Source organism: Limanda limanda, chromosome 2, assembly GCF_963576545.1.
Source record: "Limanda limanda chromosome 2, fLimLim1.1, whole genome shotgun sequence".
Classification (NCBI taxonomy): domain Eukaryota; kingdom Metazoa; phylum Chordata; class Actinopteri; order Pleuronectiformes; family Pleuronectidae; genus Limanda; species Limanda limanda.
Window position 1 is genome coordinate 5,590,431 of NC_083637.1, and position 21,197 is coordinate 5,611,627.

A 21,197-nucleotide genomic window follows, 5' to 3' on the forward strand; every position below is an offset into this window, starting at 1 on the left:
AACCATTCTTTTGCATTGTATTGATTTCCTATCGCCATGGTGACAAGTGTATCAGTTAAAAAACCCTTGTTTTACAGGAGATGCTGTAACTGTGCGGTTGTGTCAGCGGAAAGCAGAAACATTCGGCTTGTTTGCTCGTTACTGGTTCCACTGACCTTCAGAGCCCGAGCAGGCAATTTGTCTACATTCAAACAGCAATGTGCGACTATACGCTTTTATAAATGACCAGTGTTGTCCTTTGTACAGGGACTTACACCCGCCCACAATATCTATTATTTACTACAGATGTGAAGCTATTCTCAGATTTAGACAAGTATCAGTCCAGAGAACAACTATGTATCATCCATTCCCTTCATTATCAGAGGTCGAAGGAGGTTTAGAGGCAATCTCAGCTATAATCGGGCGAGAGGCAGGAACAGTCAGGACAGGTCACCAGCCTATCACAGGGCCAACATACTTAGAACCATTCACAGGTCTCCAAGTGTAACTCAACTCAAAAGCATTTGGTCTGTGGGAGGGAACCAGAGAAAACCTCCACAGACTCTAGACCTTCTTGCTTGGAGGCCACAGTGATAACCGCTGCACCACTGTGCCATCCCGATTGTGTATCATGAAATTTATTAACTACCTAAATCCAATTATAATGAAATTAATGGTGTTATACAACTTTGAAATTAGCGTATAAAGACTTCCTGTCCAGCGCATCATAATGTTTAAATAGCGAATAGAGCTGCACCTACCTGAGCATCCATGTCCAATCAGCTGTTCCCCTGATCTGAAGGGACGGTGCAGTGTTTATAACAAGACAGTAATATGTAGTGTTAATACTTTACTCTCCTCAGTCAAGAGAAAACAGCTAATCCTGACATCTTCGAAAGCTGTAACCAGGAAACAGGAGTGAACCAGAATTAGAAAATGACGTCTCATTTTCAAGTGGGAATATAAGCGGTTCCATGTTCAGCCGGGAGAGATGACGTTTGAGAACAAGGTGTGTGTTTCCATCGGAGAGAGAACGAGTGAGAGGTAGAGAAAAAGAAAAAGTGAGCGTGAGACGAAAAGAGAGTGAGAGAAGTCACTGCCAGTTGTGTGGTTAATTGGAAGCAGACATAATTAGTGCTAATTAGGATAATAGCCATTCGTCTAGAGATCCATCCACCTAATGGGACCACAAGAGTCACTCAGCTGCACACAGACACACACAGACACACACACACACACACACACACACACACACATTGTGGGTTGTTACCATCCATCCTGCCTCCTTGTTAGAGGAATGCCGTGTCGTACTGTAGATTCTACGTACGACCTGTTCCCACTCGGAAAAGCTAATGTTTTTCCGTGAGCTTCTACATGAATTAACGTGCGTTTCGTGCACGTGGACGACAGCGAGACAGACGGACACACAGAGCAGCGGCAGAGAGGAAGTGAGTCATGGTGCTCCTGTAGCTGAACAAACAGCGAGCGCAGTGAAAAGTCTCTTTCCTCATGTTTGCTCAGCATCAGACCCCCGGTCCCTCTCTCCTCTCCTCTCTTCCTGCCTCCATCTCACCCTTTGCCCTGCTTTGCTTTCCTTTCCTGTTTCGTTGCCTCCCCACTTCTCGCTGCCTGCCCCCCCGGCCACGCCAGGGGACATTAAACAAACGTAGTCTGTCTTGCAGCCCTCACTTACTCTCTCTCTCCCTCTTTCTACCTCTTTTTCCTCTCTTTATATGCACACACACACCAATTACTTTCGGTCTGCAGGCCCTGGGCTGTGTGAGTACAAGGATATGTGTATGTGGGCAACCTCTCCTTCTGCCTGTGTGTGTGTGTGTGTGTGTGTGTGTGTGTGTGTGTGTGTGTGTGTGTGTGTGTGTGTGTGTGTGTGTGTGTCTGTGTGTGTGTGTTTTATGGAGAACTTACTGGCTGTGGCAACTGGTCAAGCTGGTGAGCGGCGACAGGAAATTTTCCCAGTTTTGTGTCCGTTTGACCGTTTGAAGAAAGTGTAAAGGTGATGGAGGAAGCCAGCCTGTGATTTAGACACTGCGTTAATTACAAGTCACAGAGCTGCAGAGTGTGTAGGGCAGGAGGCATGGAAACCGTTTTCTGAGTCAGTGAAGGGGCTGTTAAAATCTCTCACAATCACATTAGTGTTCATTACTGTTGCAACCTCTACCATCTATTTGTGCCCTTCTCTTCTTCTCTCTCTCTCTCTCTCTCTCTCTCTCTCTCTCTCTCTCTCTCTCTCTCTCTCCATTGGTCTCCTGTGCAGTCACTTATACAGGTTGTATTTTCTCGGAGAGTTAAAATCAACAAGATTCCTCAACCAGAGCCGTGACATTAACAGAGAATTACTTTATATTGCTTTTTTTGCCCTGTGGGCGGAGCCGGGTCGGCGACTACATGGTCAGAGTTGTGTAGCTGTCGCACAGACGTTGGGTCCGAGGTCACAGAACTCTAATCAAAAGATCAATGAGAGGAGGGGCTCGGTGTACTGTTAAACAAACTTTATACTAGTTAGAGTATATATCAAATTTACTTTGGCAATATTGATAATAAGTTTGTAGCTGTAGAAATTTGAAAAGAAAAATGATTGATTCTACCAGGCAGTTACATCTCAAATGTTTTTGGCAAATGAATCAAAATATTATGTCAAATTATTGTTATTTGTTGTTGTAGCAGTGATATGAAATTAAAATACAATTTCCATCCGTCCACCTGTCCATCATTGTCTTCTGCTTATCAGAGATGGGGTCACAGAGGCAGGTTGACCTCTTCTCCCCAGCCAGGCTTTCCAGCTCTTACTGGGAACACACACACACACACACACACACACACACACACACACACACACACACACACACACACACACACACACACACACACTGGTACACAGTCACACTGCTCTGTCTGTGCTGTTTGGGTGGAGGCGCCCCACTGATACAGAAGTCGAGCGTAGGACCTAATTGGAAAGGAAGGAGAGAGAGAGAGAGGCTTTGGTCAGCTCAAATAATAATAATAACTAATATTAATGTGAGTTACTGCATCACGGTGTAAATAAATGGCAGTGATCCAGGAGTGTGGGCAGTGTGTGAACTTCACACTCACACTCACGTACATACTGGGCCCGCGGTCACTAAACAAGGACATACGTTAATCTGAAACTCTGCAGAGCTGCTGGCGATCATTCCTCCCGCTTGTCAGAACTCATTCCAGGACTTTAATGATTATATAATACGAAGCAAAACATGCAATACGTTCAATCAGTCACCTGCTGAAGTGAATCAGACAGGCTGAGCTTTGAGGAACACTCGGCTCACTCACTGTGTGAACTAGTGTGAAGAATATCATCTGATGTTTGTGAGAAATTGTGAGAAACCTTGTGCGTTTGTTTTTTATGTTAGAAATCGTAATGCCTCAGGATACAGAGAGATTTAAGACAACTTCCAACTTTGTGACTAAAGTTTAGAGAAGCCTCTTTCCTCCATTAACATGACAGGGTCTCCATGCACTGAGATATGAGCCCCTCTTTAGACATGAACTCTCAATGTCTTCTACTTGTATGAAACCTCTTTTTCGTCCTGAGATATTCATATTATTAATGTTTCTTTCAGCTTTGTTTCCTTTGAAACAAACATACATTTTTAAACATATATTTATGTTTTTTTAAACATATATTTATTGGTTTTATACAGTTTTATACATTAACATCAATTTACATACATACAAGAACCTCCCCCAACCTGAACATATGGCAGTATATAATGACAGTAAATAATACAAATTCAAAATTAGTTATGATTAAAACATAAATTCAAGAAGGACAACAAATTACAATGAAAATACTAATTTAGTTTAAACTAAATTAAAACAAAAAAAAAAATATATATATATATATATATAAAATAAGATACAGTCACAAACATGGAACAGAGTACAGCGCACATTCCTCAAAACAGATTAGTCACTTCACATTTCCAATGACTCTTCAATGTCACCATTCTTAAAAAAGTCCAAAAACATCTCCCAGATACTGTAAAGTTTAGAAGCTTTCTTCCTACCTATATATGTTAACTTCTCAAGAGCCAAACTCAACGTTAAGTTTTTTAACCAGTGGCCTAGAGTTATCCAGAGTTATTAATAGGAAGTTGGCAGGAAACACTCGTCAGGAGCCTCTGACTTGGACGTTTGTGTTCTCACACGCCTCCCGATCATTTCAGGAGATTATCCCGACTTCAGTGCTCCGTCTGAAAGCAGCTCTAAAGTTTGTCCTGTTTGTAGTTGAAGCTCCGGTCTGACCTCAGCCTCATCAAGCACCTTTGAGATGAACTGCAACAGCCGATTCACAGCCAGGTCTTATTAGCATCACCGACCGGCCTCTTTTCCTTTTGTCACTGAATCAGAGCAAATCCCCTGAAGCGAGTTCCTAAGCCCCCCCGAGGACTGGAGGCTTTTGTATCAGCTAATTAACGACTAATAATGGTTTGAATAATGGTTCTGGAATGAGCGGTTCACTGAGTCAGGACTTGCAATTGATTCAATTATTTTCCCTATCAAGTAACTTTTAAGTAGTTGATTAGTTTAAACTGAGACAAAATATTTGCCAGTAAGTGTTGTTGTTAAATTACAGATCGATTAATCAATTGGAGAATGAGTATAAGCCACATGATATAACACTGACACATCTGAGGTGTCCTTGGGTCTCTATATAAATTCAAGCTATGATCATTATTATTATTCTCCTGTCCTGACAGCGGTTGCCTGCTTGGAGCCGTGTGTTTCTGAATGTGTCCACAGGGGGCCTTCAGTGCATGAATGTGTCCCTTTAATCATTTTAATGTCGTCCAAAATGTTTTTGGCCCTGATTTAAATTGAGACAGACACAATCCAGACCCTTTAAATAGTTGATGCACATATTTAATGCATCAGCAGCCTGCCTGCTTCATTCCTTCTCGTTTGGTTTCACCTCCAACTGGCTCATTATGGACGTGTGGAGTTTTGTGGTTGTGTTTTTTTGTTTTCTGCCTTTTGTTGATTACAACATGAAAGCAAAGCCGTCGTTTAATGTTTGAAATGTTTGAGGGATTTACTCAGAAGTCTCTCTCTTAATGGCTGTCGCAGGAGAAATGACAGTCCAGCTGTGAGACCCGGCTACACCAGCCTGCTTAGAAGCCACCACAACAATTCATGCACGTCACATAGCACTGGGGCTCAGAGTATAATGAGAGTCTCATTAAGGAGTTAAAGATGGACTATTACCAGGTCATACTGGAAACTGTTTGGTAGTATTATTCCTAGTTTACAGTGGGAGGCATGGTGGTTAGCAGAAAGCCACTGGGGTCGATCCTCTCTGTGATCAGCGCCTCTCTCTGTGTGACTCTTTTCACTTTGGGTTTCCTGCAGCTACTCGTGCTTCCTCCCACAGTCCAGAGACATGGAGGTTAATTGGTGACACTAGCATGAGGTGAAGGTGTGAATGTGGCTGTGCAGCTGCTCTCACCTGAAAACACAGGGTGTCGAAATGAAAAGGAAAGGTGTTCCTCAAACCACCACACACACGTAACACATGCTTATTGAAAATAACAACATTCTCTCATTCAGGTCAAACTTACTGTTAAAGCCAACCAGGAGAATCCACCTTTCAGATTTCGAAATTTCCAGATTCCTTTTTTAGTCCTTATGTTTTGTTTTTGCATTTTCTCGGCAATCGGAAGCTTTCACAGATGTTTTTAGGATCATTTTTTTAAGGCAATGTATTTTGACTTTGTATTGAACTAAATAACATTCAGCTAATACACTATTACAACAAATCGTCCACCCCAGACTGTGTTAACAATAGCTTCATTTGAACTACTTGTCACTGTCAAGCTCCTGGCATCAGAACAGTTCTCAGTCTTAACTCAGTTACACTGTTTAATCCAATTACAAAAACAGATCTGTCATATTTTCCCAAAACTGCATGAAACTGTTGTTGGAAAAGTTCTCCTCTTTGTTTTTGCTACCAGAATCGTTCCTCTCTTTTTTCCGCCTCACGTTGTCCTGTTACATTACAGCAGCGTGGAGCACCTCGTGCCATCTAGCGCTCCGAGCTTCTCCTTGTGCCCAATTTACCCCAGAAACATCTCCACAGGAACTTCCTGTCGGGCGCTGTCATCAGACACGAGGGAGTCATCCTTTGAAATCAGTGAAAAACACTAAACTACCAGAGCTCTGTCTTCACGCTGAGTTTTAAACAAGTGAAGCGACCGGAGATACGCAACCTGAAGGATGACTCAAACGTTTTCCTCATGAAGTCCAAATAAGTCACGAGACAAAGTTTGAACTGTTTGTTTCCGACTTCAAGGGTTAAAAAAAAATAACCCATATGAAAAGTCTGCATAAACAGTCAAGTGAAAATAGATCCTTCTACCAAGGAACTCGTTATGTTGAAGCCTTTCCAGTGATTGAATTCACTGAGACTCTTTTCTTTCCAGTTTGCAGTTGTTGTTTCACAGAAGCCAAACAACCTATTATAGCTTTTACTGATGAATATTGTGCAGATGCGTCCTCAGCCGCTCTGCATTCAATCCTCAAGTATCACTCACTGGAGCACAAACCTCTTCTGAGGCCCAACAATTCAACTCATACATCGTCTCAAGGGCACTTTACATTGAAGGTAGACACCCTCAAATCTACTGAAACCCATCAGTTCCCACAATGAGCAGCACTTTGGCGACGGTGGAGTGAATAAACAGAAAGAAACTTCTGCCTCAACCGAGAGGATTTAAAATTTGCTTCTTTACCCAGAGCTCTGCCAATTTCTTTACCGTTTGGCCTTCGTCCCAACCGTCCAGCAGGTTTAATTAGAATCTGTACTTCTTGAGTAACCCTGCCAACAAACAAAAGAAACAAATGAATGGACAGGCGCAAAAAACACAACCTCCTTGGCTGAGGATAGTTACCCTTTAATTACCTATAGTCCAAGGAGGTTGTGCTTTCATTGGTGTTTGTGTGTTGTGTGTTATTACCACGAAACTTAGGATGCTGCTGCAGTTGGGGAAGAACCTTTTTAATTTTCAGTTTGGAGCCAGACACTTTATTTCCACTTTCTTTAATTTTGGGAGAACCAGCATTTTTTCTTTTTGACGTTTTCATCAATTTTCTAGAGAATAATTCATGAAACTAGATTAAAAAAAGACTGATTTCTGTGAGTGTTTGCAATTTGAAGCAGCCTGATTGAATTCAGCTGGGCCTGAGTGGATGTATATATGTGCGATTCCAACACCACAACACAACTCAAGCCCACAAACATTTTAAACACCTCAGTCCTGTGAATGCAACATTTCTCTCTACTTTAAACTGGATCATGTTTCCCCTCCACACAGTGAGGCCTTCAGCAGGTTGGAGCCCGAGCACGTGAACCATCACTTAGCTCCACACAGGCTGGATTCATGCGTCCACCAACCGAGACGCCAACGCAAACATCCGCTTTAAAACGGCTGCGAGGAACAATGAACACTCCCAACTGTGTGAGAGGCCGTTGGAGATGGTGCGTGTGTGCACGTGCACGCTCTCGCTGTGTGGGTGGGAGGGAGTGGGGGGGTGGGTGCTGGCACTCGCTCTGGAGAAGAAGCTGCCAACAAGCCGGCCTGTCTGGACTGGGTTTACAGTGGAGTATCCCTCCTTCTGCCCGAGCGAGTGTGTCAGACGCGTGGCTGGAAGGAGGTGGCACGCTGCCTGTGAGACACAGAGGAGGGCAGACACCCCCCCCTCCCCCGCCCGGATCTGACTCATGCACTGAGACGAACTTATATATCAGAAAAACACACTTGTTCTCCCTCGTCTGTCCTCTGGCCTGCGACATGTGTGTGGCAGCTTTTGGCATGCGTTTGTGACTGTGTGTGTGTGTTTGTGTATGTGAGTGTGTGACTGTGTGTGTGTGTGTGTGTGTGTGTGTGTGTGTGTGTGTGTGTGTGTGTGTGTGTGTGTGTGTGTGTGTGTGTGTGTGTGTGTGTGTGTGTGTGTGTGTGTGTGTGAGTGTGAGTGTGCATTCAGAAGTCAATCTTGCAGCAGAGACGCCCGTGAGTGTTTATGAAATGAGTCTTGGGGCCAGACACTAAATGAAAGACCAATCTGTCTCTGTGCTTTGGTTCAAAGAAGTCAGGAGGGAGGAGATAGGAGGTGAGAGAGAGAGAGAGAGAGAGAGAGAGAGAGAGAGAGAGAGAGAGAGAGAGAGAGAGAGAGAGAGAGAGAGAGAGAGAGAGAGAGAGAGAGAGAGAGAGAGAGAGAGAGAGAGAGACAGAACGAGAGAGAGAAATGCTAAGAAAATTGGAAGAAACCAAGAAAGAAATGTGCAGATTCTAATCGATGTAAGAACAGAAAATGGAATTGGAGAGAAAGAGTCAAAGAGGCTGTTTTTTTTTTAGTATTCGAGAGCGAGTGAGAGAGAGAGGGAGAGAGGGAGAGAGGTAGAGAGAGGGAGGAGAAGGGAATAGGATCTAGTTGATTACTGTCATTTAATTTGCCTCTTCTGCCTGGGGATAAACTGCCACACACACACACACACACACACACACACACACACACACACACACACACACACACACATAAGCATGCAGAGTCATGCGCAGTTTTAAAATTGAGTTTGTCTTTAATTAAAAGCCAGAACAATTTTGTCCAGTTTAATTAAATGTAGAACTAAAAAGAGAGCCCAAAGTTGCATGTTGAATTTATGTTATATTAAATCCCTGCACTACACTGACATCCAGTCAGACTGAGGCTGTTAATGTGCACGGGTATTTGTATGCATGTGTGTGTGTGTGTGTGTGTGTGTGTGTGTGTGTGTGTGTGTGTGTGTGTGTGTGTGGGTCTATTGCAGCTCCTAAGATGCGATGGTGAAACCCCCCTCTAGCTATGAATTGGGACGTTTTATTAATTTTCTTTTCAAGGGAATCTCAAATGAACGGAGGTCGTCTAATCTGGACGTCTTATTGGCGTTTTTCAATCCTTTCCCAATTAAGTGCGAATAAGAAAGTGGGAAGCAAATCGCTGCAGCCATCAGCACCAAGTCATTTCACATGTAAATATTAAATGTAAAATGAATTATGTAAATGAGGAGAAATACTACATGAACAAATACTCTGAACTTTTAAATGTTTTCAGCTGTTAGTTCAGTTGATAGAGCTTGACTTGTACATGTCAGTGGATTTACTCTCTCCCTCCTCCCTGACCCTCACCTCTCTCACTCAGCCCAGGCAAGTGGACACATGTCTTCACTGTGTGTTAATCAGCACGTGTCGGGGGGGAGCAGACGTGATGAAATGGGCTGGTCACTGCACTTAATGAGCTCTACAGCTGAAAACTGCATTACAGACCCGGGTGACGATGCAGAATCTATTACTGCTCTGGAAGAAGTGAGAGAACGGGCCAAGCTTCTATCTCAGGCATTTAGACCTGGTTGGATGCACACGCACATACATGCACTTTCAAAGCAACATGCACACACACACACAGACACACAAACACACACACACACACACACACACAGACACACAAACACACACACACAGACACACACTCGCTCCAATAGAGTGTCAGTGTTGGGGTTGTGGATGCTCTCCTGGGAAATCATCCCGAATAAAATTAGACCTGAGGAATTCTATCTGTGTGTGTGTCTCCTTCTCTCCTCTCTTCTCTTCTCGTCTCTTCTCCTTTCCTCTCCTCTCATCTCCTTCTCTTTTCTCCTCTCCTCTTCTATCCTCTCCTCTTCTCTTCTCTTCTCTTCTCTTCTCTTCTCTTCTCTTCTCTTCTCTTCTCTTCTCTTCTCTTCTCTTCTCTTCTCTTCTCTTCTCTTCTCTTCTCTTCTCTTCTCTTTTCTATCCAACCAGTAGTTCCTACTCTAACACCTCCATACACTTGATCATGTTCATGGCTGCATACATAGATTATATAAGAACCAACCCTAACCTACACATCAGTCGAATGTATTAATCCTGGACTTTAACTTTTCAGTTTGGTCCATGTCCCATCTGCTAACCTGGAGGTGGGAGGAGTTAAGGGTTACACATCTTTATATATAGTTTGTGGATGCATCAATACAACCTCTTTAAGGCATATAGTTGGTTGATCTTCATTGGTTGTTGCAGTTTACAATTTAAAACCTTGCAGCAGGATTTGGGCGATCACATTAACTGAATATAGTTTTCGGTTGTCGCCATTACACGAGTTCTACATCATCCAATAATCAAACACTAGCAAGTCGTGGAGAAGCCGATGGTAAACTTTATTTCCGTCCGTCCCAGCTGGACGCTGCTGGCAGACACGGTTCAGAACCTTTTCCTTTTCATTCTCACCCACTACACGCCACGTGAAACGTCTCTCATACCTGCCTGTTGTTTGCAGCGCTGCTGTGACCCACAGGGTTTTGTTTACTTGCCGCACAGAGTCATCGATTCTGGTCTGAGCAAACGTCGTGCTGCTCTGTGGTCAAATGTGAACTGAGTGGAAACAACGTCCGTTCTGCACAAACCAGTGAAGGCTCAGGTCAGAATATTGGGATTTCCGTCCACTGACAAGGTGAAAACACAAAGTCACGAAAAAACAACCTGGGCTTCCCGTCTGCTCGAGTCAGAAAAACATAAAAATCCCTGTGTAACAAATCTCTCCCCCCCGTCTCCCTCCTGCTCTCCTCCTCTCTCACCACCACTGTCTCCCTGCAAAATCAATTCCTTCCCATTAAGCTCATTTAAAAGGCAGCAGCAGCTGCAGCAGCTCACCGTCTGTTTGTGAGCGATTGTTTCTTATCTCCGTGTGCTCATGTGAGGACAGTGAGACAGTTGTGTTTGCGATTGTGTGTGTTTGTGTATGTTTGTGTATGTTTGTGCTGTATTGATTGCTGCGGGTACGGGCGGGGGGGGGAAACGAGGATGGATCAGTGAAAAGACGGAAGAACAGAAGATTATACTCGACGAGCACAGCCATAAGAATGAAAGAGACACGAAATGAGCCACATATCAATCTGAGACAGGAGGAGAGATTTATTTAAGCTCCGTGAATCCTCTTTCCTTTCTGATGCTTGTATTCAACGTGTCCCCCCCCCCCCTTTATGAATGCTAAATGATCCATGTACCAAATACTCTCCTCATGTCAGAGTCTTAGTTGGAGCTGTGTTCCTCGACTAGGCCGAGGCGTGTTTCCCTTTCTACTTCGCTCTCTAATCCCTCGTTTTCTTGTGTCTCCGCCCTACAGAGCAATCAGTCTGGACAATCAGCTGGTCGTCCTGGCAACCACGGCGACGGACGCGGGACGCTACCACGTGGAGGCGGTGAACGAGATGACGGGAGAGAACGTGACGAGTGCGGCCGTGTACCTGAGCATCTCAGGTAAGAAGAAACGCTTCCACTCATCTGAAAGGTTTGGCAGGAAACCAGCAGACGCACTAGTTAGCGTTTGCACTCAGAGCTTCGGTTTGTTTCATCAGAGGCCGTCACATAATGAAATGTGACTGATTTTGCATTAGGAGCTTCTCAGACCCTTTGAGGAGCTTCACAAGCGATCTGTGCTGGAACTGAGGTGGAGGTTCAATCGGGTTTTAATGATCTGAATCGAAAGACTTATTTTCTATTTGTTGTCTCTGAAGACAGTTTTGTGATGAAGCCTAATTACTGTGAGCTGCTGGAGGAACTTGAAACTGAGACGAGCAGCACAACACACAAACAGAGGATTAAAGATATAAAATATATATCAAATATGCTTCAAACAAACTACCTGTTTGTCTGATTCTGTGACAAAGTGATGATTCTGAACCATTGATTGAGAAACTAGAATTAATGATGTCATATAAATGCAAGATGAGAGAATTACTTGATGCAGTTAGATTGTCCCAGTATAGAAGAATCACCACTGACTCGTTAAGAAAACTCAATTAACTGATTCTTCTTTTTGCTAAGGACATAAACTTCCTTTTTGGACGGTGCATTAAACTGTTAGGAGCCTAATTGTATTGTCTCTTTAGATCAAGTAACTGTTAGCATTGACATAATCTGACGTTTGTCATTCAAACGAGCAAAAGCAACTCTCAGCTACAGAAAGATAATTCTGCTGACCTGACGTTTCAAACATTAATTAAAGAGTTTAAAAGATTTGTGACACTTTTAGATTTCTATGTATATTTTTCTTCACCTCAGAACCCGACTTTAAACCAGGAACAGTAGATGAGACTATAGAGCCATGATCAGGTTGTGTGTGAGGACCGAGCTGAGCTGTGGTTCAGATCCAGCTGCTGCCAGTTGTTCAGTAATAGAGTTTTTTGTTCATGTTTGTTGTTTGCAACACACGTCTGAGATCGATACCGATACTTGTACGTCTCTGTGGTCACTTCTCTCCTTTTTGCTCTCTGGTCTGTGTTTCCTGTTTCTCTTCATCCACAATTTAACACAAACTCTGCCCCTTTTTTCTTCTTCTCTCCTCTTCTCTTCTGGCCTGTTCATCCCAAATGTCACAACACTTTAACGATACAACTCTGCTCCGTGTTTACTTTCATATCAGAACGATGGACATTCTGAAACCATTCGCAGGGTTGAAGCCTCAGAGGGAAACAGCTCGGCCAGTTGGTGGAAACATTATTTTATGTGTGGTTTCTTCAGTCAGTCTGCAGAAGTCCTTCCATCTCTCCAATAACAGGCCTTTAAACATTACATTAATAAGTAGCTGTAAACCATATCCAGAGCAACAGTCCCGTCCCAGACACTGTCGGCTGTTTATTATGTTTATTATGTTTAAAAGGATTCAAGTTTCCACTCTGCTGTAGAAGTTCATTTTTCATGAGAGTGAATATTACCGATTGACACAAAGAAGCTGATGATGGCGAAGGGGTTTTTGGTGAATGTGTTTCTCTCCCGCTGTGTTTCAGCCTCTGTCTCCTCCTCAATCCGTGAATCACCTTTTCACATGATCCTTCTCCGTGTCTCTGTGGTGTCTCCTCGGAGGCCGGAGGACAGAGCGCTCACTCGAACAGTCTTTCAGCTGAAGTGTTCACTGTAGTTAAATGAGAGAGGGAGGGAGCGGCCTGTCCCTTGTGGCTCTATAGAGTTTTAATTAGATTCTTTTTACAGGGTTGTATCCTTTGGTATCCTTTGTCACACACACACATACACACACACACACTTACACAGACCCACACAATCACATAAATATACGCACAGCACCTTGTTAGAGCTGTCAGGGTAGAGTGCTCCCTTGGGCGTTTTTTAGGAATGGTAAGGGTATAGTTAGGTTTCGCTGATCAGACTTCGGCCATAAACGTCAGCCTGTGTGTGTGTGTGTGAGTGTGTGTGTGTCTGTTTATCATTTAGTGTTGTGTACAATAAACATTTCTTGGGTAAATAACCTTTGCTATAAAACAGCAGATCTGATTCAGTTATTTGTTATTGAGGCTTTGGGAGGAAACAAGGAAAGAGGAATTAAATACAAATGAGTCAAAAAAAATAACAAATAAGAAAGGATGGAATATAAAAGAGAAACAAGACTCTCTTTCTCTTCTTGTCTGGTTTTCTGGATCAGTCTTCACTTTCTGTGGTTATGGATCATCTTTATGAGTCGGTCACATTGGTTTTAACACTCAATACACATTATTTTTTGCCAGGCCGGACCTGTGTAAGGAAAATTGAATAGTAGATGATGAATTTTGGCCTGAAAATATGTCTGTATCGATAGTTTGGGTTTTTCTTAATCACTCTCTCCTCAGTTAGAATCACAGCGACAGTGTGGATCTAATGATCAGGATCTGCCAAGGGTTTTTCTGGCAGGAAATGTAAAGGGAAAAGAGGAATTAATGTTGTGCAAATGAGATTAGATTAAAGTGAACTGAAGTGACGATAGGTTCAGGAGGTTAAATGACGCGAGTAAATATGTGAATGAACTTGAGCAAATTGTGTTTTTGTTCTTCCCTACCTCCTCTTTTGTGTGTCTTTTTTCTCCACCTCCTCCCCCCTCTGTTTCCGGTCTCCTCTCTTTCATGTTTTTTCTTTTTATCCCATTAAGCAGCCGGTGCAGGATCAGACGACTGAAGTTCGTAGCTGTCAGTCACATTTCCTATTCCTAAAAAATCTTGTCTTTCTTTTCATAAATTCCGCACACTAAATGAGATACCTACTTCCTATTCTCCTCTTTAGCACTTTGATTCAGACGTTGTGCACAACAAAGAGGAACAAGTAAGAAGTAGGCTTGGTAGAGAGAGAGAGAGAGAGAAGACAGACAGGGATGAAGTGAGTCATGGGTGCAGATCAGGATACGACCTGTTAGATAGAAGAACGTCTGAGGGGGAAATGTCTCTGTCTGTTTTCTTTCCAGCAACACAACCACACACTTCACAGTGAACACTTACACCTGGTGTGAAGAGCTGACGCCGCTGATCCGATTCCAAATGGATTGAGCACATGAAAGTAAATCGTGTATACGGACTAAGTGCTTTAAAGTGCATTTAGCCATTCACACATTAGTTATATATGCTTTTCATTACCAGCACAAAGGAGGACACACAACAACTATTGCTTAGATCACCAGGGAAACTTGGAAGGAAGTGAAGTGAAGTCTCTCTCTCTGCTTTTATTCTTCTACTTCTTCTTTTTTGGAACAAACACATTTCAGAGGAGGATGAGAGATCTGATCGCAGTGGAGACATCAATATCTAAATAATTTATGATTCTAACATGAATAGATTCAGAGATACAACCTGGATACGAGTTGAGCTTTAATATTTAGGTATAAATTGAATCTTGGGGTTGATCCTCACAGCTTGAACCAGCTCAGAGAAGTGACACCCGGAGAGTTACATGACCCGCCTACTTGACATATCCATTATCTGCATGTCCCCCGACCACTATCCTGTAAGTGTGGCACATATACGGCCGAAAATAAAAAGCACTAACTGTCATCCGTGGTTGAGCCGGAGCAGCCACAATTGATAGCGAGCTCAGCCGCTTGGTGAGAGGTCACACACTGTAATCACTGAAAGTACAGCCCGCCTGTAAAATAAACAGCTCCTGGGGCTTTTTATCACGGCCGACAGCGAGTCGGTTCCACGAGACGTTTCCACTCCCCCGGTCAGACTGAACCGGCTGCTGATTGGACAGAAGGTGGATTTTGAATATTGGAGGTCGATGTATTCTGACTGTGTTATTCAAGCGAGTGAATATCAAGTCAGTGCAGAGAATCTCATCAACGCAGCAACTCCAGGGAGAGAGGACTCGAGGAGCAGGGTGCTGGTCATTTAATCCCTGCGTGTGTATGTGTGTGTTTGTGTGCGTGTGTGTGTGTGTTTGTGTGTGTGTGTGTGTGCGTGTGCGTGTGTGTGTGTTTGTGTGTGTGTGTGTGTGTGTGTGTGTGCGTGTGCGTGTGTGTGTGTTTTTGCATTAGAGAGAAACAGAATTCTAACAGCCTCAGGGTCTTTCTGTTAGTGACAGGAGATGAGGATCCCTCCTCCAATTAATTAAGCTCCGTGCGTACCTGACATAATTTCCCGCTCGTTCTCTTTTCTCTCTCTTTACCACGCACACGCTCGGCCTGTCAGTCACAGCAGCAGCGGGGGGGGGGGGGGGGTTCCCTTGTTGAGTGTCTGCGTGTCTCTGAGCTTCTCTCCAGTTCACAGCGGTGAAGGCCTTTGTAGATTTGTACTTCAGTCCATTACAGCTGCGAAATATCCCCAAAGAGAGCACTCGCAGGAGGGAGACTCACACACACACACACACACACACACAGACACACACACACACACATGAAAGCAAACAGACATGCAAATGCACACACATGTAAAAGATGCACGCCCAGAAAGCCGAGCTGGGCACCATCAAAGACGAGCACTTTACAGAATAAAGAAAGGAGACAAAACGGCTGGAGCCATTAGACTCACCGAGATAAAGAAGTGGAAGCGTGATAAATATAATCCGACGTGTATGGATCTCACAGATGAAACAAGAGGAGGAGGGGTCACGCAGGGTAGACAGGAGAAGAGGGAACAGAAGACAGGATAAGAAAAGAACGAGTGGGAAGGGGAATGTGTCGGGCGCATAAATGCTGATATAATAACTGCGAGGACTTAAAATGCAATCTCAGCTCTGGGCTCAATAGTTGATCAGCTGCCTTTATCTTTTTCTAAAGAGAAGACAGTAATGTCACGCCTATTAATGATTGCTGAGCTTTCAGAAAATAGCTTTGAGTAATACGTCCGTACATAGAAGCCCAGCGTGCAGAGTGCTCCCTTTTAAAAGAGTGATCCAGCAGTTTTGTTTCTCACTTCCATAAAGTTCGGCGACTTGCAAGACACAGACTTTATAAAAGTCCGAGCTGTCGAGGCCGAGATGTCCTGACTTTAAGTCCCTAAATGTAATTTATGGCATCTTCTTTTTCCCGTCGGACCTTCTGGTAAACGCTCACATCTTTCAAATATCCAGTTGGTAACAAGATGTCTCATTTCTCCGACTTAACAAAGCTCCCTCCACAACCTCAGAAGATCCTCACAGGCTGAGTCTCTCTGTCCCTGACGAGCCAACGGAGCTCCATGAATAAAATCTTTAAAATGCTCCACACATCACAGCTCTGTAATTACTGCGTGTACCGGCTGAAGTCAAACCAAACTCCTGCTTCCAGAAATAAGACACGGAAGTTTGAAGAGGTTGTTTGAAATTGTCTCCGACTCGGCTTTGAAGCTTCATAGTTCTGCACAGCGTTGATTTGTACTGTAAATTGGATTCTGCTGCATTTATATCTGCAAGAACGTTATCCAGAGCTGAGCAGGACGCATCAGTTCCCAGTTCATAAATACTTTGTTAGAGATATGAAATGTGCTTTCATAACCCTAATCATCGTTTGTCTGCCTGGAGGAGGGTGTGGTTAGTCTGAGTTTGATTACCTCGGCCTGGTGATTGGACGAGAGTCTGTCTGAGTTTGATTATGCCCCCTGTCCTCTTCCCGGGTCTCTGCCACTTCTACATCACCCGGTTTCTCCCGTTTATCCTTTGGCTCCCCCCTGCCGCCCCCCCCACGGCCCCGGGAAGTGACCGAGTGGCCTTTGTTCAGGAGCCGAGACCCAGACTCATGTAGCGTCTGACTCCGCTGACCTCAGCACAACCCAGACACACTCACACGCTGTCACACACACACTCCGGGGATCTGATGGAGGAGGAGATATTAGTTTATGTTTCCTTTGGATCATTCAAACACCATAAGTTTGGCCCATGACACACAGGCTACAACTCTTTTTCAAAATCTTTTACATAGTTTTAAGTATTCGTTAGACACCGTAACCGGTTTTCAGTTTTTCGTTTGTTTGGCGACGACATTTGTGTTAATATTTTGCGCGCGTGTGTGTCTTTGTTTCATTTAGGTCGTTCTCTAATCATCTTCCCTCCCCTCCAGATGTTTCCGTTCCACATCACTGACTCTTAAATGAGAGCCCGCTGCCGATGTTTGTGTGCACGTGTGTTTGTGTGCAAGTGTGTTTGTGTGCAAGTGTGTTTGTGTGTGTGTGTGTCTGTGTGTGTTGTTGTGTGTGTGTGTGTGTGTGTGTGTGTTTGTGTGTGTGTTTGCTCCAGGTCCCATCCCAGTTGTTCTGCGGCGCGTCTAATTGGAGGTATTTTAGTTTCCCTGGAGAGAGAGTGTGTTGTGGAATCCGGGGTTTGTGTGCATGCATGTTTTGTGTGTGTGTGTGTGTGTGTGTGTGTGTGTGTGTGTGTTATTGCATCATTTGAAAGCTCAAACATAAAGAGTCCTGTGTGTTGTCAGGTTGTTTGCAGCACTGCAGCTGTCGTGATGTGATCAAGGTGTCGACTGCATGACGATGTGTTGATTACATTTTGCTGCACTGTGTCCGGACAGGCTTTAAAAATATAACATGTAACAACTCCTCGTTAAAATGGCTACAAACAACCAGATCTGTTACATATGTAACAGATGTTCTAAACATGTGGACTTGCATCGTCCGAAATGTTTCCAACTATGTTCCAAGGACGTTTCATTCTGGTCACGGTGGAGGTCACCCTTTAATTCAGTCACGTTATTAGGGCCCGAGCCCTGACTGATCAAAGGTCAGGTGAGGCCCTATTGAAATTGTAAGGATTATTATTATTATTCAGGCAAATTAATTGGCTTTTTGAGGGCTTTACCATGCTCAAATTCTTACCAAAATTTGCAGAAAGTTAGAAAGTGTTGAAAATTTACGTATTCTGGAGGAATTTTCAATGGGCGTCACAAAATGGCTCAACGGTGCCCCCCGAGACCCCTGGAAGGTGTTCACATTGACTGGTCTTCACAAAAATCAATATACAGGTGTATCATGACCAGACAAACAAAAAGGTCTTTAGGTGCAACTGGAAAAACACAACAGGAAGCCTGCTATTTTGCATTTAGTGGCCATTTTGGCCATATTCCACATTTTTATTTTGATGTACTTGTACCAGGGCTTTCATCGGATCAACTTCAAATTTAGTTTGTATTATTGTTTAAAATGAGAGACTCCTCACGGCTGAGGTTCCATATCTTCAGTTAAGGAACCTCAGAAACCCTGGAACCCACATGGCAACACTTGTGTGTCACAGTTTTCTCTCTAGTCTGCAGCTCCAGTGTTTGACAGGGAAAACGTCCCTGGAGTTTCTAATCAAACCAGTGAGAAGCGAACGCCACGAGACCCGAGGAGCAGCGAAACTCTCAGTTGTTTTTTTTGGGCTCGTGACCCATAAAAATAAAACAAATGCCAAATTGAAAACTGTGTATAAACTCCTGACAGGAGCACAGGTGCGAGCGCTGAGCGGTGACACAAAATCTTTCTCCTTCCCTCTCAGATGACTGCTCTTAATTAATTACAGGCAGAATCTATGGCACTGTTAAGAAGCAGCTGCCAATTATTATTTAACAGCAAGATAAAATGGCTCAAAGATTTTATAGATATGCGCAGATGCTTTTATTTTCCTTTTAGTTACTGTATATCATTTCTTTTTCGCTTGGTGCTAAACTGCAGCCGATCAGAAAAAACACAGGATTTGATAAGAGTAATCGTAATAATGGCGTTTTCAGAAGTGTTGGGATAGAAGAAACAAACATCGCACTTAGCCAAAGATATGAAACAAGGAAGATCCTTGTGTCACCACGATCAACAACAAACCACTCGATTAAGCGGCTGAATGCGTTTGTTGACACTAAGAAGCTGAATGAAGAAAGGAAAATAGGTTTTTGTTTGAAAAGTGATTGAAAAAGTGATGAGAGCCTTAAAGGAGCAATCTGTAAAAGAAATACCATTTGTACATTATGGACATTTTGAGGGTTAAAACAATTTGTCAATTTAGTATTTAGTGGATAAGCACATATCTAATCTGCAACTATTTGGATATTTGATTGATTAATATTAATATTTTAAAAATATTTAAAAGATTCAATTCTTTTCGCAGTTTTTTGTTGGTGCTACTTCTATTGTTATTTTAAATTTGCTTCATTTAACGATGCTCAAAGAGACTTTACATACGTTAAAAACAGAAAATAAAATAACTAGATGTATAATTAATTATTTGCAATTAGTTGGAGTAATGTTTTGAAGGTGGGCGGGTCAATGTAGTCTCCAATGAGTTGAAGAAGAGACGGCTCTGTCGCCCTATTTGGGTTTCGTACTTGTAATCGAGCAAAGTAAAGACATTTAAAATATTAGAAATTACAATTTTAAAGAAAATTTCAAAACAAAATATCTAAATAACTTGTTTTTTCTGGGCTCTTAACCCAACGCCTGGTTTCAGAGGCTCCACAGAACCCTGGACTCAGATCAGTACAGCAGCCGTCTTGCCCCCCCGCTGGGACTGTGCTGGAGAGTTTAAGTGAAAACAACAAGCAGCATTCAGCAAGCTCCGAAACTTACTCTGCTCCTGTTATTTGTGCAAGCTGTTGGTTTAGACCGGGCAGATCCAGCACTTGCAGCAGAAAAACCTGATTTAAACTTGTTCTGTTGAAACTACAGTTTGGAGACAGACCCAAGCAGCACAGACGCTGCAGTGTGTGTGAACGCTCACTCACCAAATAACTGCACAGCATCAGCCTCTCATTCTGTGACCATCTGGGGCCGGATGCATTAACTTGGTGGTGGAGAGTTCTGGTTGTGGTTCATTACAGAAATGAACCTTTTTGTCAGTTGCTGCTAAACTAAAATGGATTAAACGTTAAATATTTATGCATTAAAGCAACAGTTTGTGTGTGTGTGTGTGTGTGTCTGTGTGTTGCTTCATCCAACTTTCCTTCTTTAATGCAGCATCAAGTTAGAACATTTTAATTGTGAGATGCTGAAATCCAATGTCAGATATTCTGAATTAGTGTGTTTAATAGTTGTATAATCTTTTGTTCGTTGTGAAGAAACTCTCGGCTCTTCATAATTGAGGTTGCGTAGGAAGCCTGGATTCAAGTCGTCTTAACGCTGGTTATGTAGATCACCATCGTGAAGGTCACTTCAAAGAATCACCGGTGCATTAAATTGCATGTAAACCTTGAAGAGCGTGTACCAGTATGATTGAGTCTCTTTTTCTAGAATGGTTATATATCTATACCTTGTATCTTCGGCCTGGCGCGTCACTTTGAAAGATCTAACCTTGGCTGAGGACTCATTAGGTTTACAATGATCTCTTTTGTATCGTGAGTCTGGTAATTTGAAGTCTACAGATGTGGAACACACATGCACGATCAGACAAATAGGCTCTAATACTCTGAGGTTTTGTTAAAAGGACTTTGCTAATGAATCGCTGCTTTGATTAATTCCTGCTACAAACTGGTTGTGTCTGGAGTTATTATATTCAATCTTTCAGCAGCGGGCGGGGGGGATCAGACGTCTCTCTGCTGATCCCCATCTCTCTCCTCCGTCTGTTACCTTTGTCTCCCCTCATTTCTGTCTCTCCCGGTCCCTTCTCACTTCCCCACTCAGTCTAATGAGGCTTCTCTGTGGTTCTATAATTAAAACCCCGGTGTACAGACAGAGAGACGGAGTGATGGAGGGACGGACAGGAAACTCAAGAAGTACAAGAAGTGTGCATCGCTGTGTGTGGCTGCGTGTGCGTCGCTCAACTCGTTCCACCCAGTTATGGATTTAATTGCAAGCGTGTTTTACAGCATGATGGGACAGATTAAGACGGATGCCCGTGTGCGTGGCTTTGACACAGCATCTTGCAGGCCGACGCCCACTCAAGTGTTCTTCAGATCCTCCTCCGTTCGGGGAA

General features: G+C 43.3%; 1 protein-coding gene across 1 annotated transcript in view; it reads left to right on the top strand.

Moving 5' to 3' along the window:
- LOC133015718 (protein sidekick-1-like) overlaps window positions 1-21,197 on the top strand; it is a 280,020-nt gene that overhangs the window by 143,673 nt on the left and 115,150 nt on the right. The window contains exon 12 of the mRNA XM_061082987.1: window positions 11,209-11,342. Coding sequence (XP_060938970.1) covers window positions 11,209-11,342 — 134 coding nt within the window. The remainder of the gene's footprint in view (window positions 1-11,208; window positions 11,343-21,197) is intronic.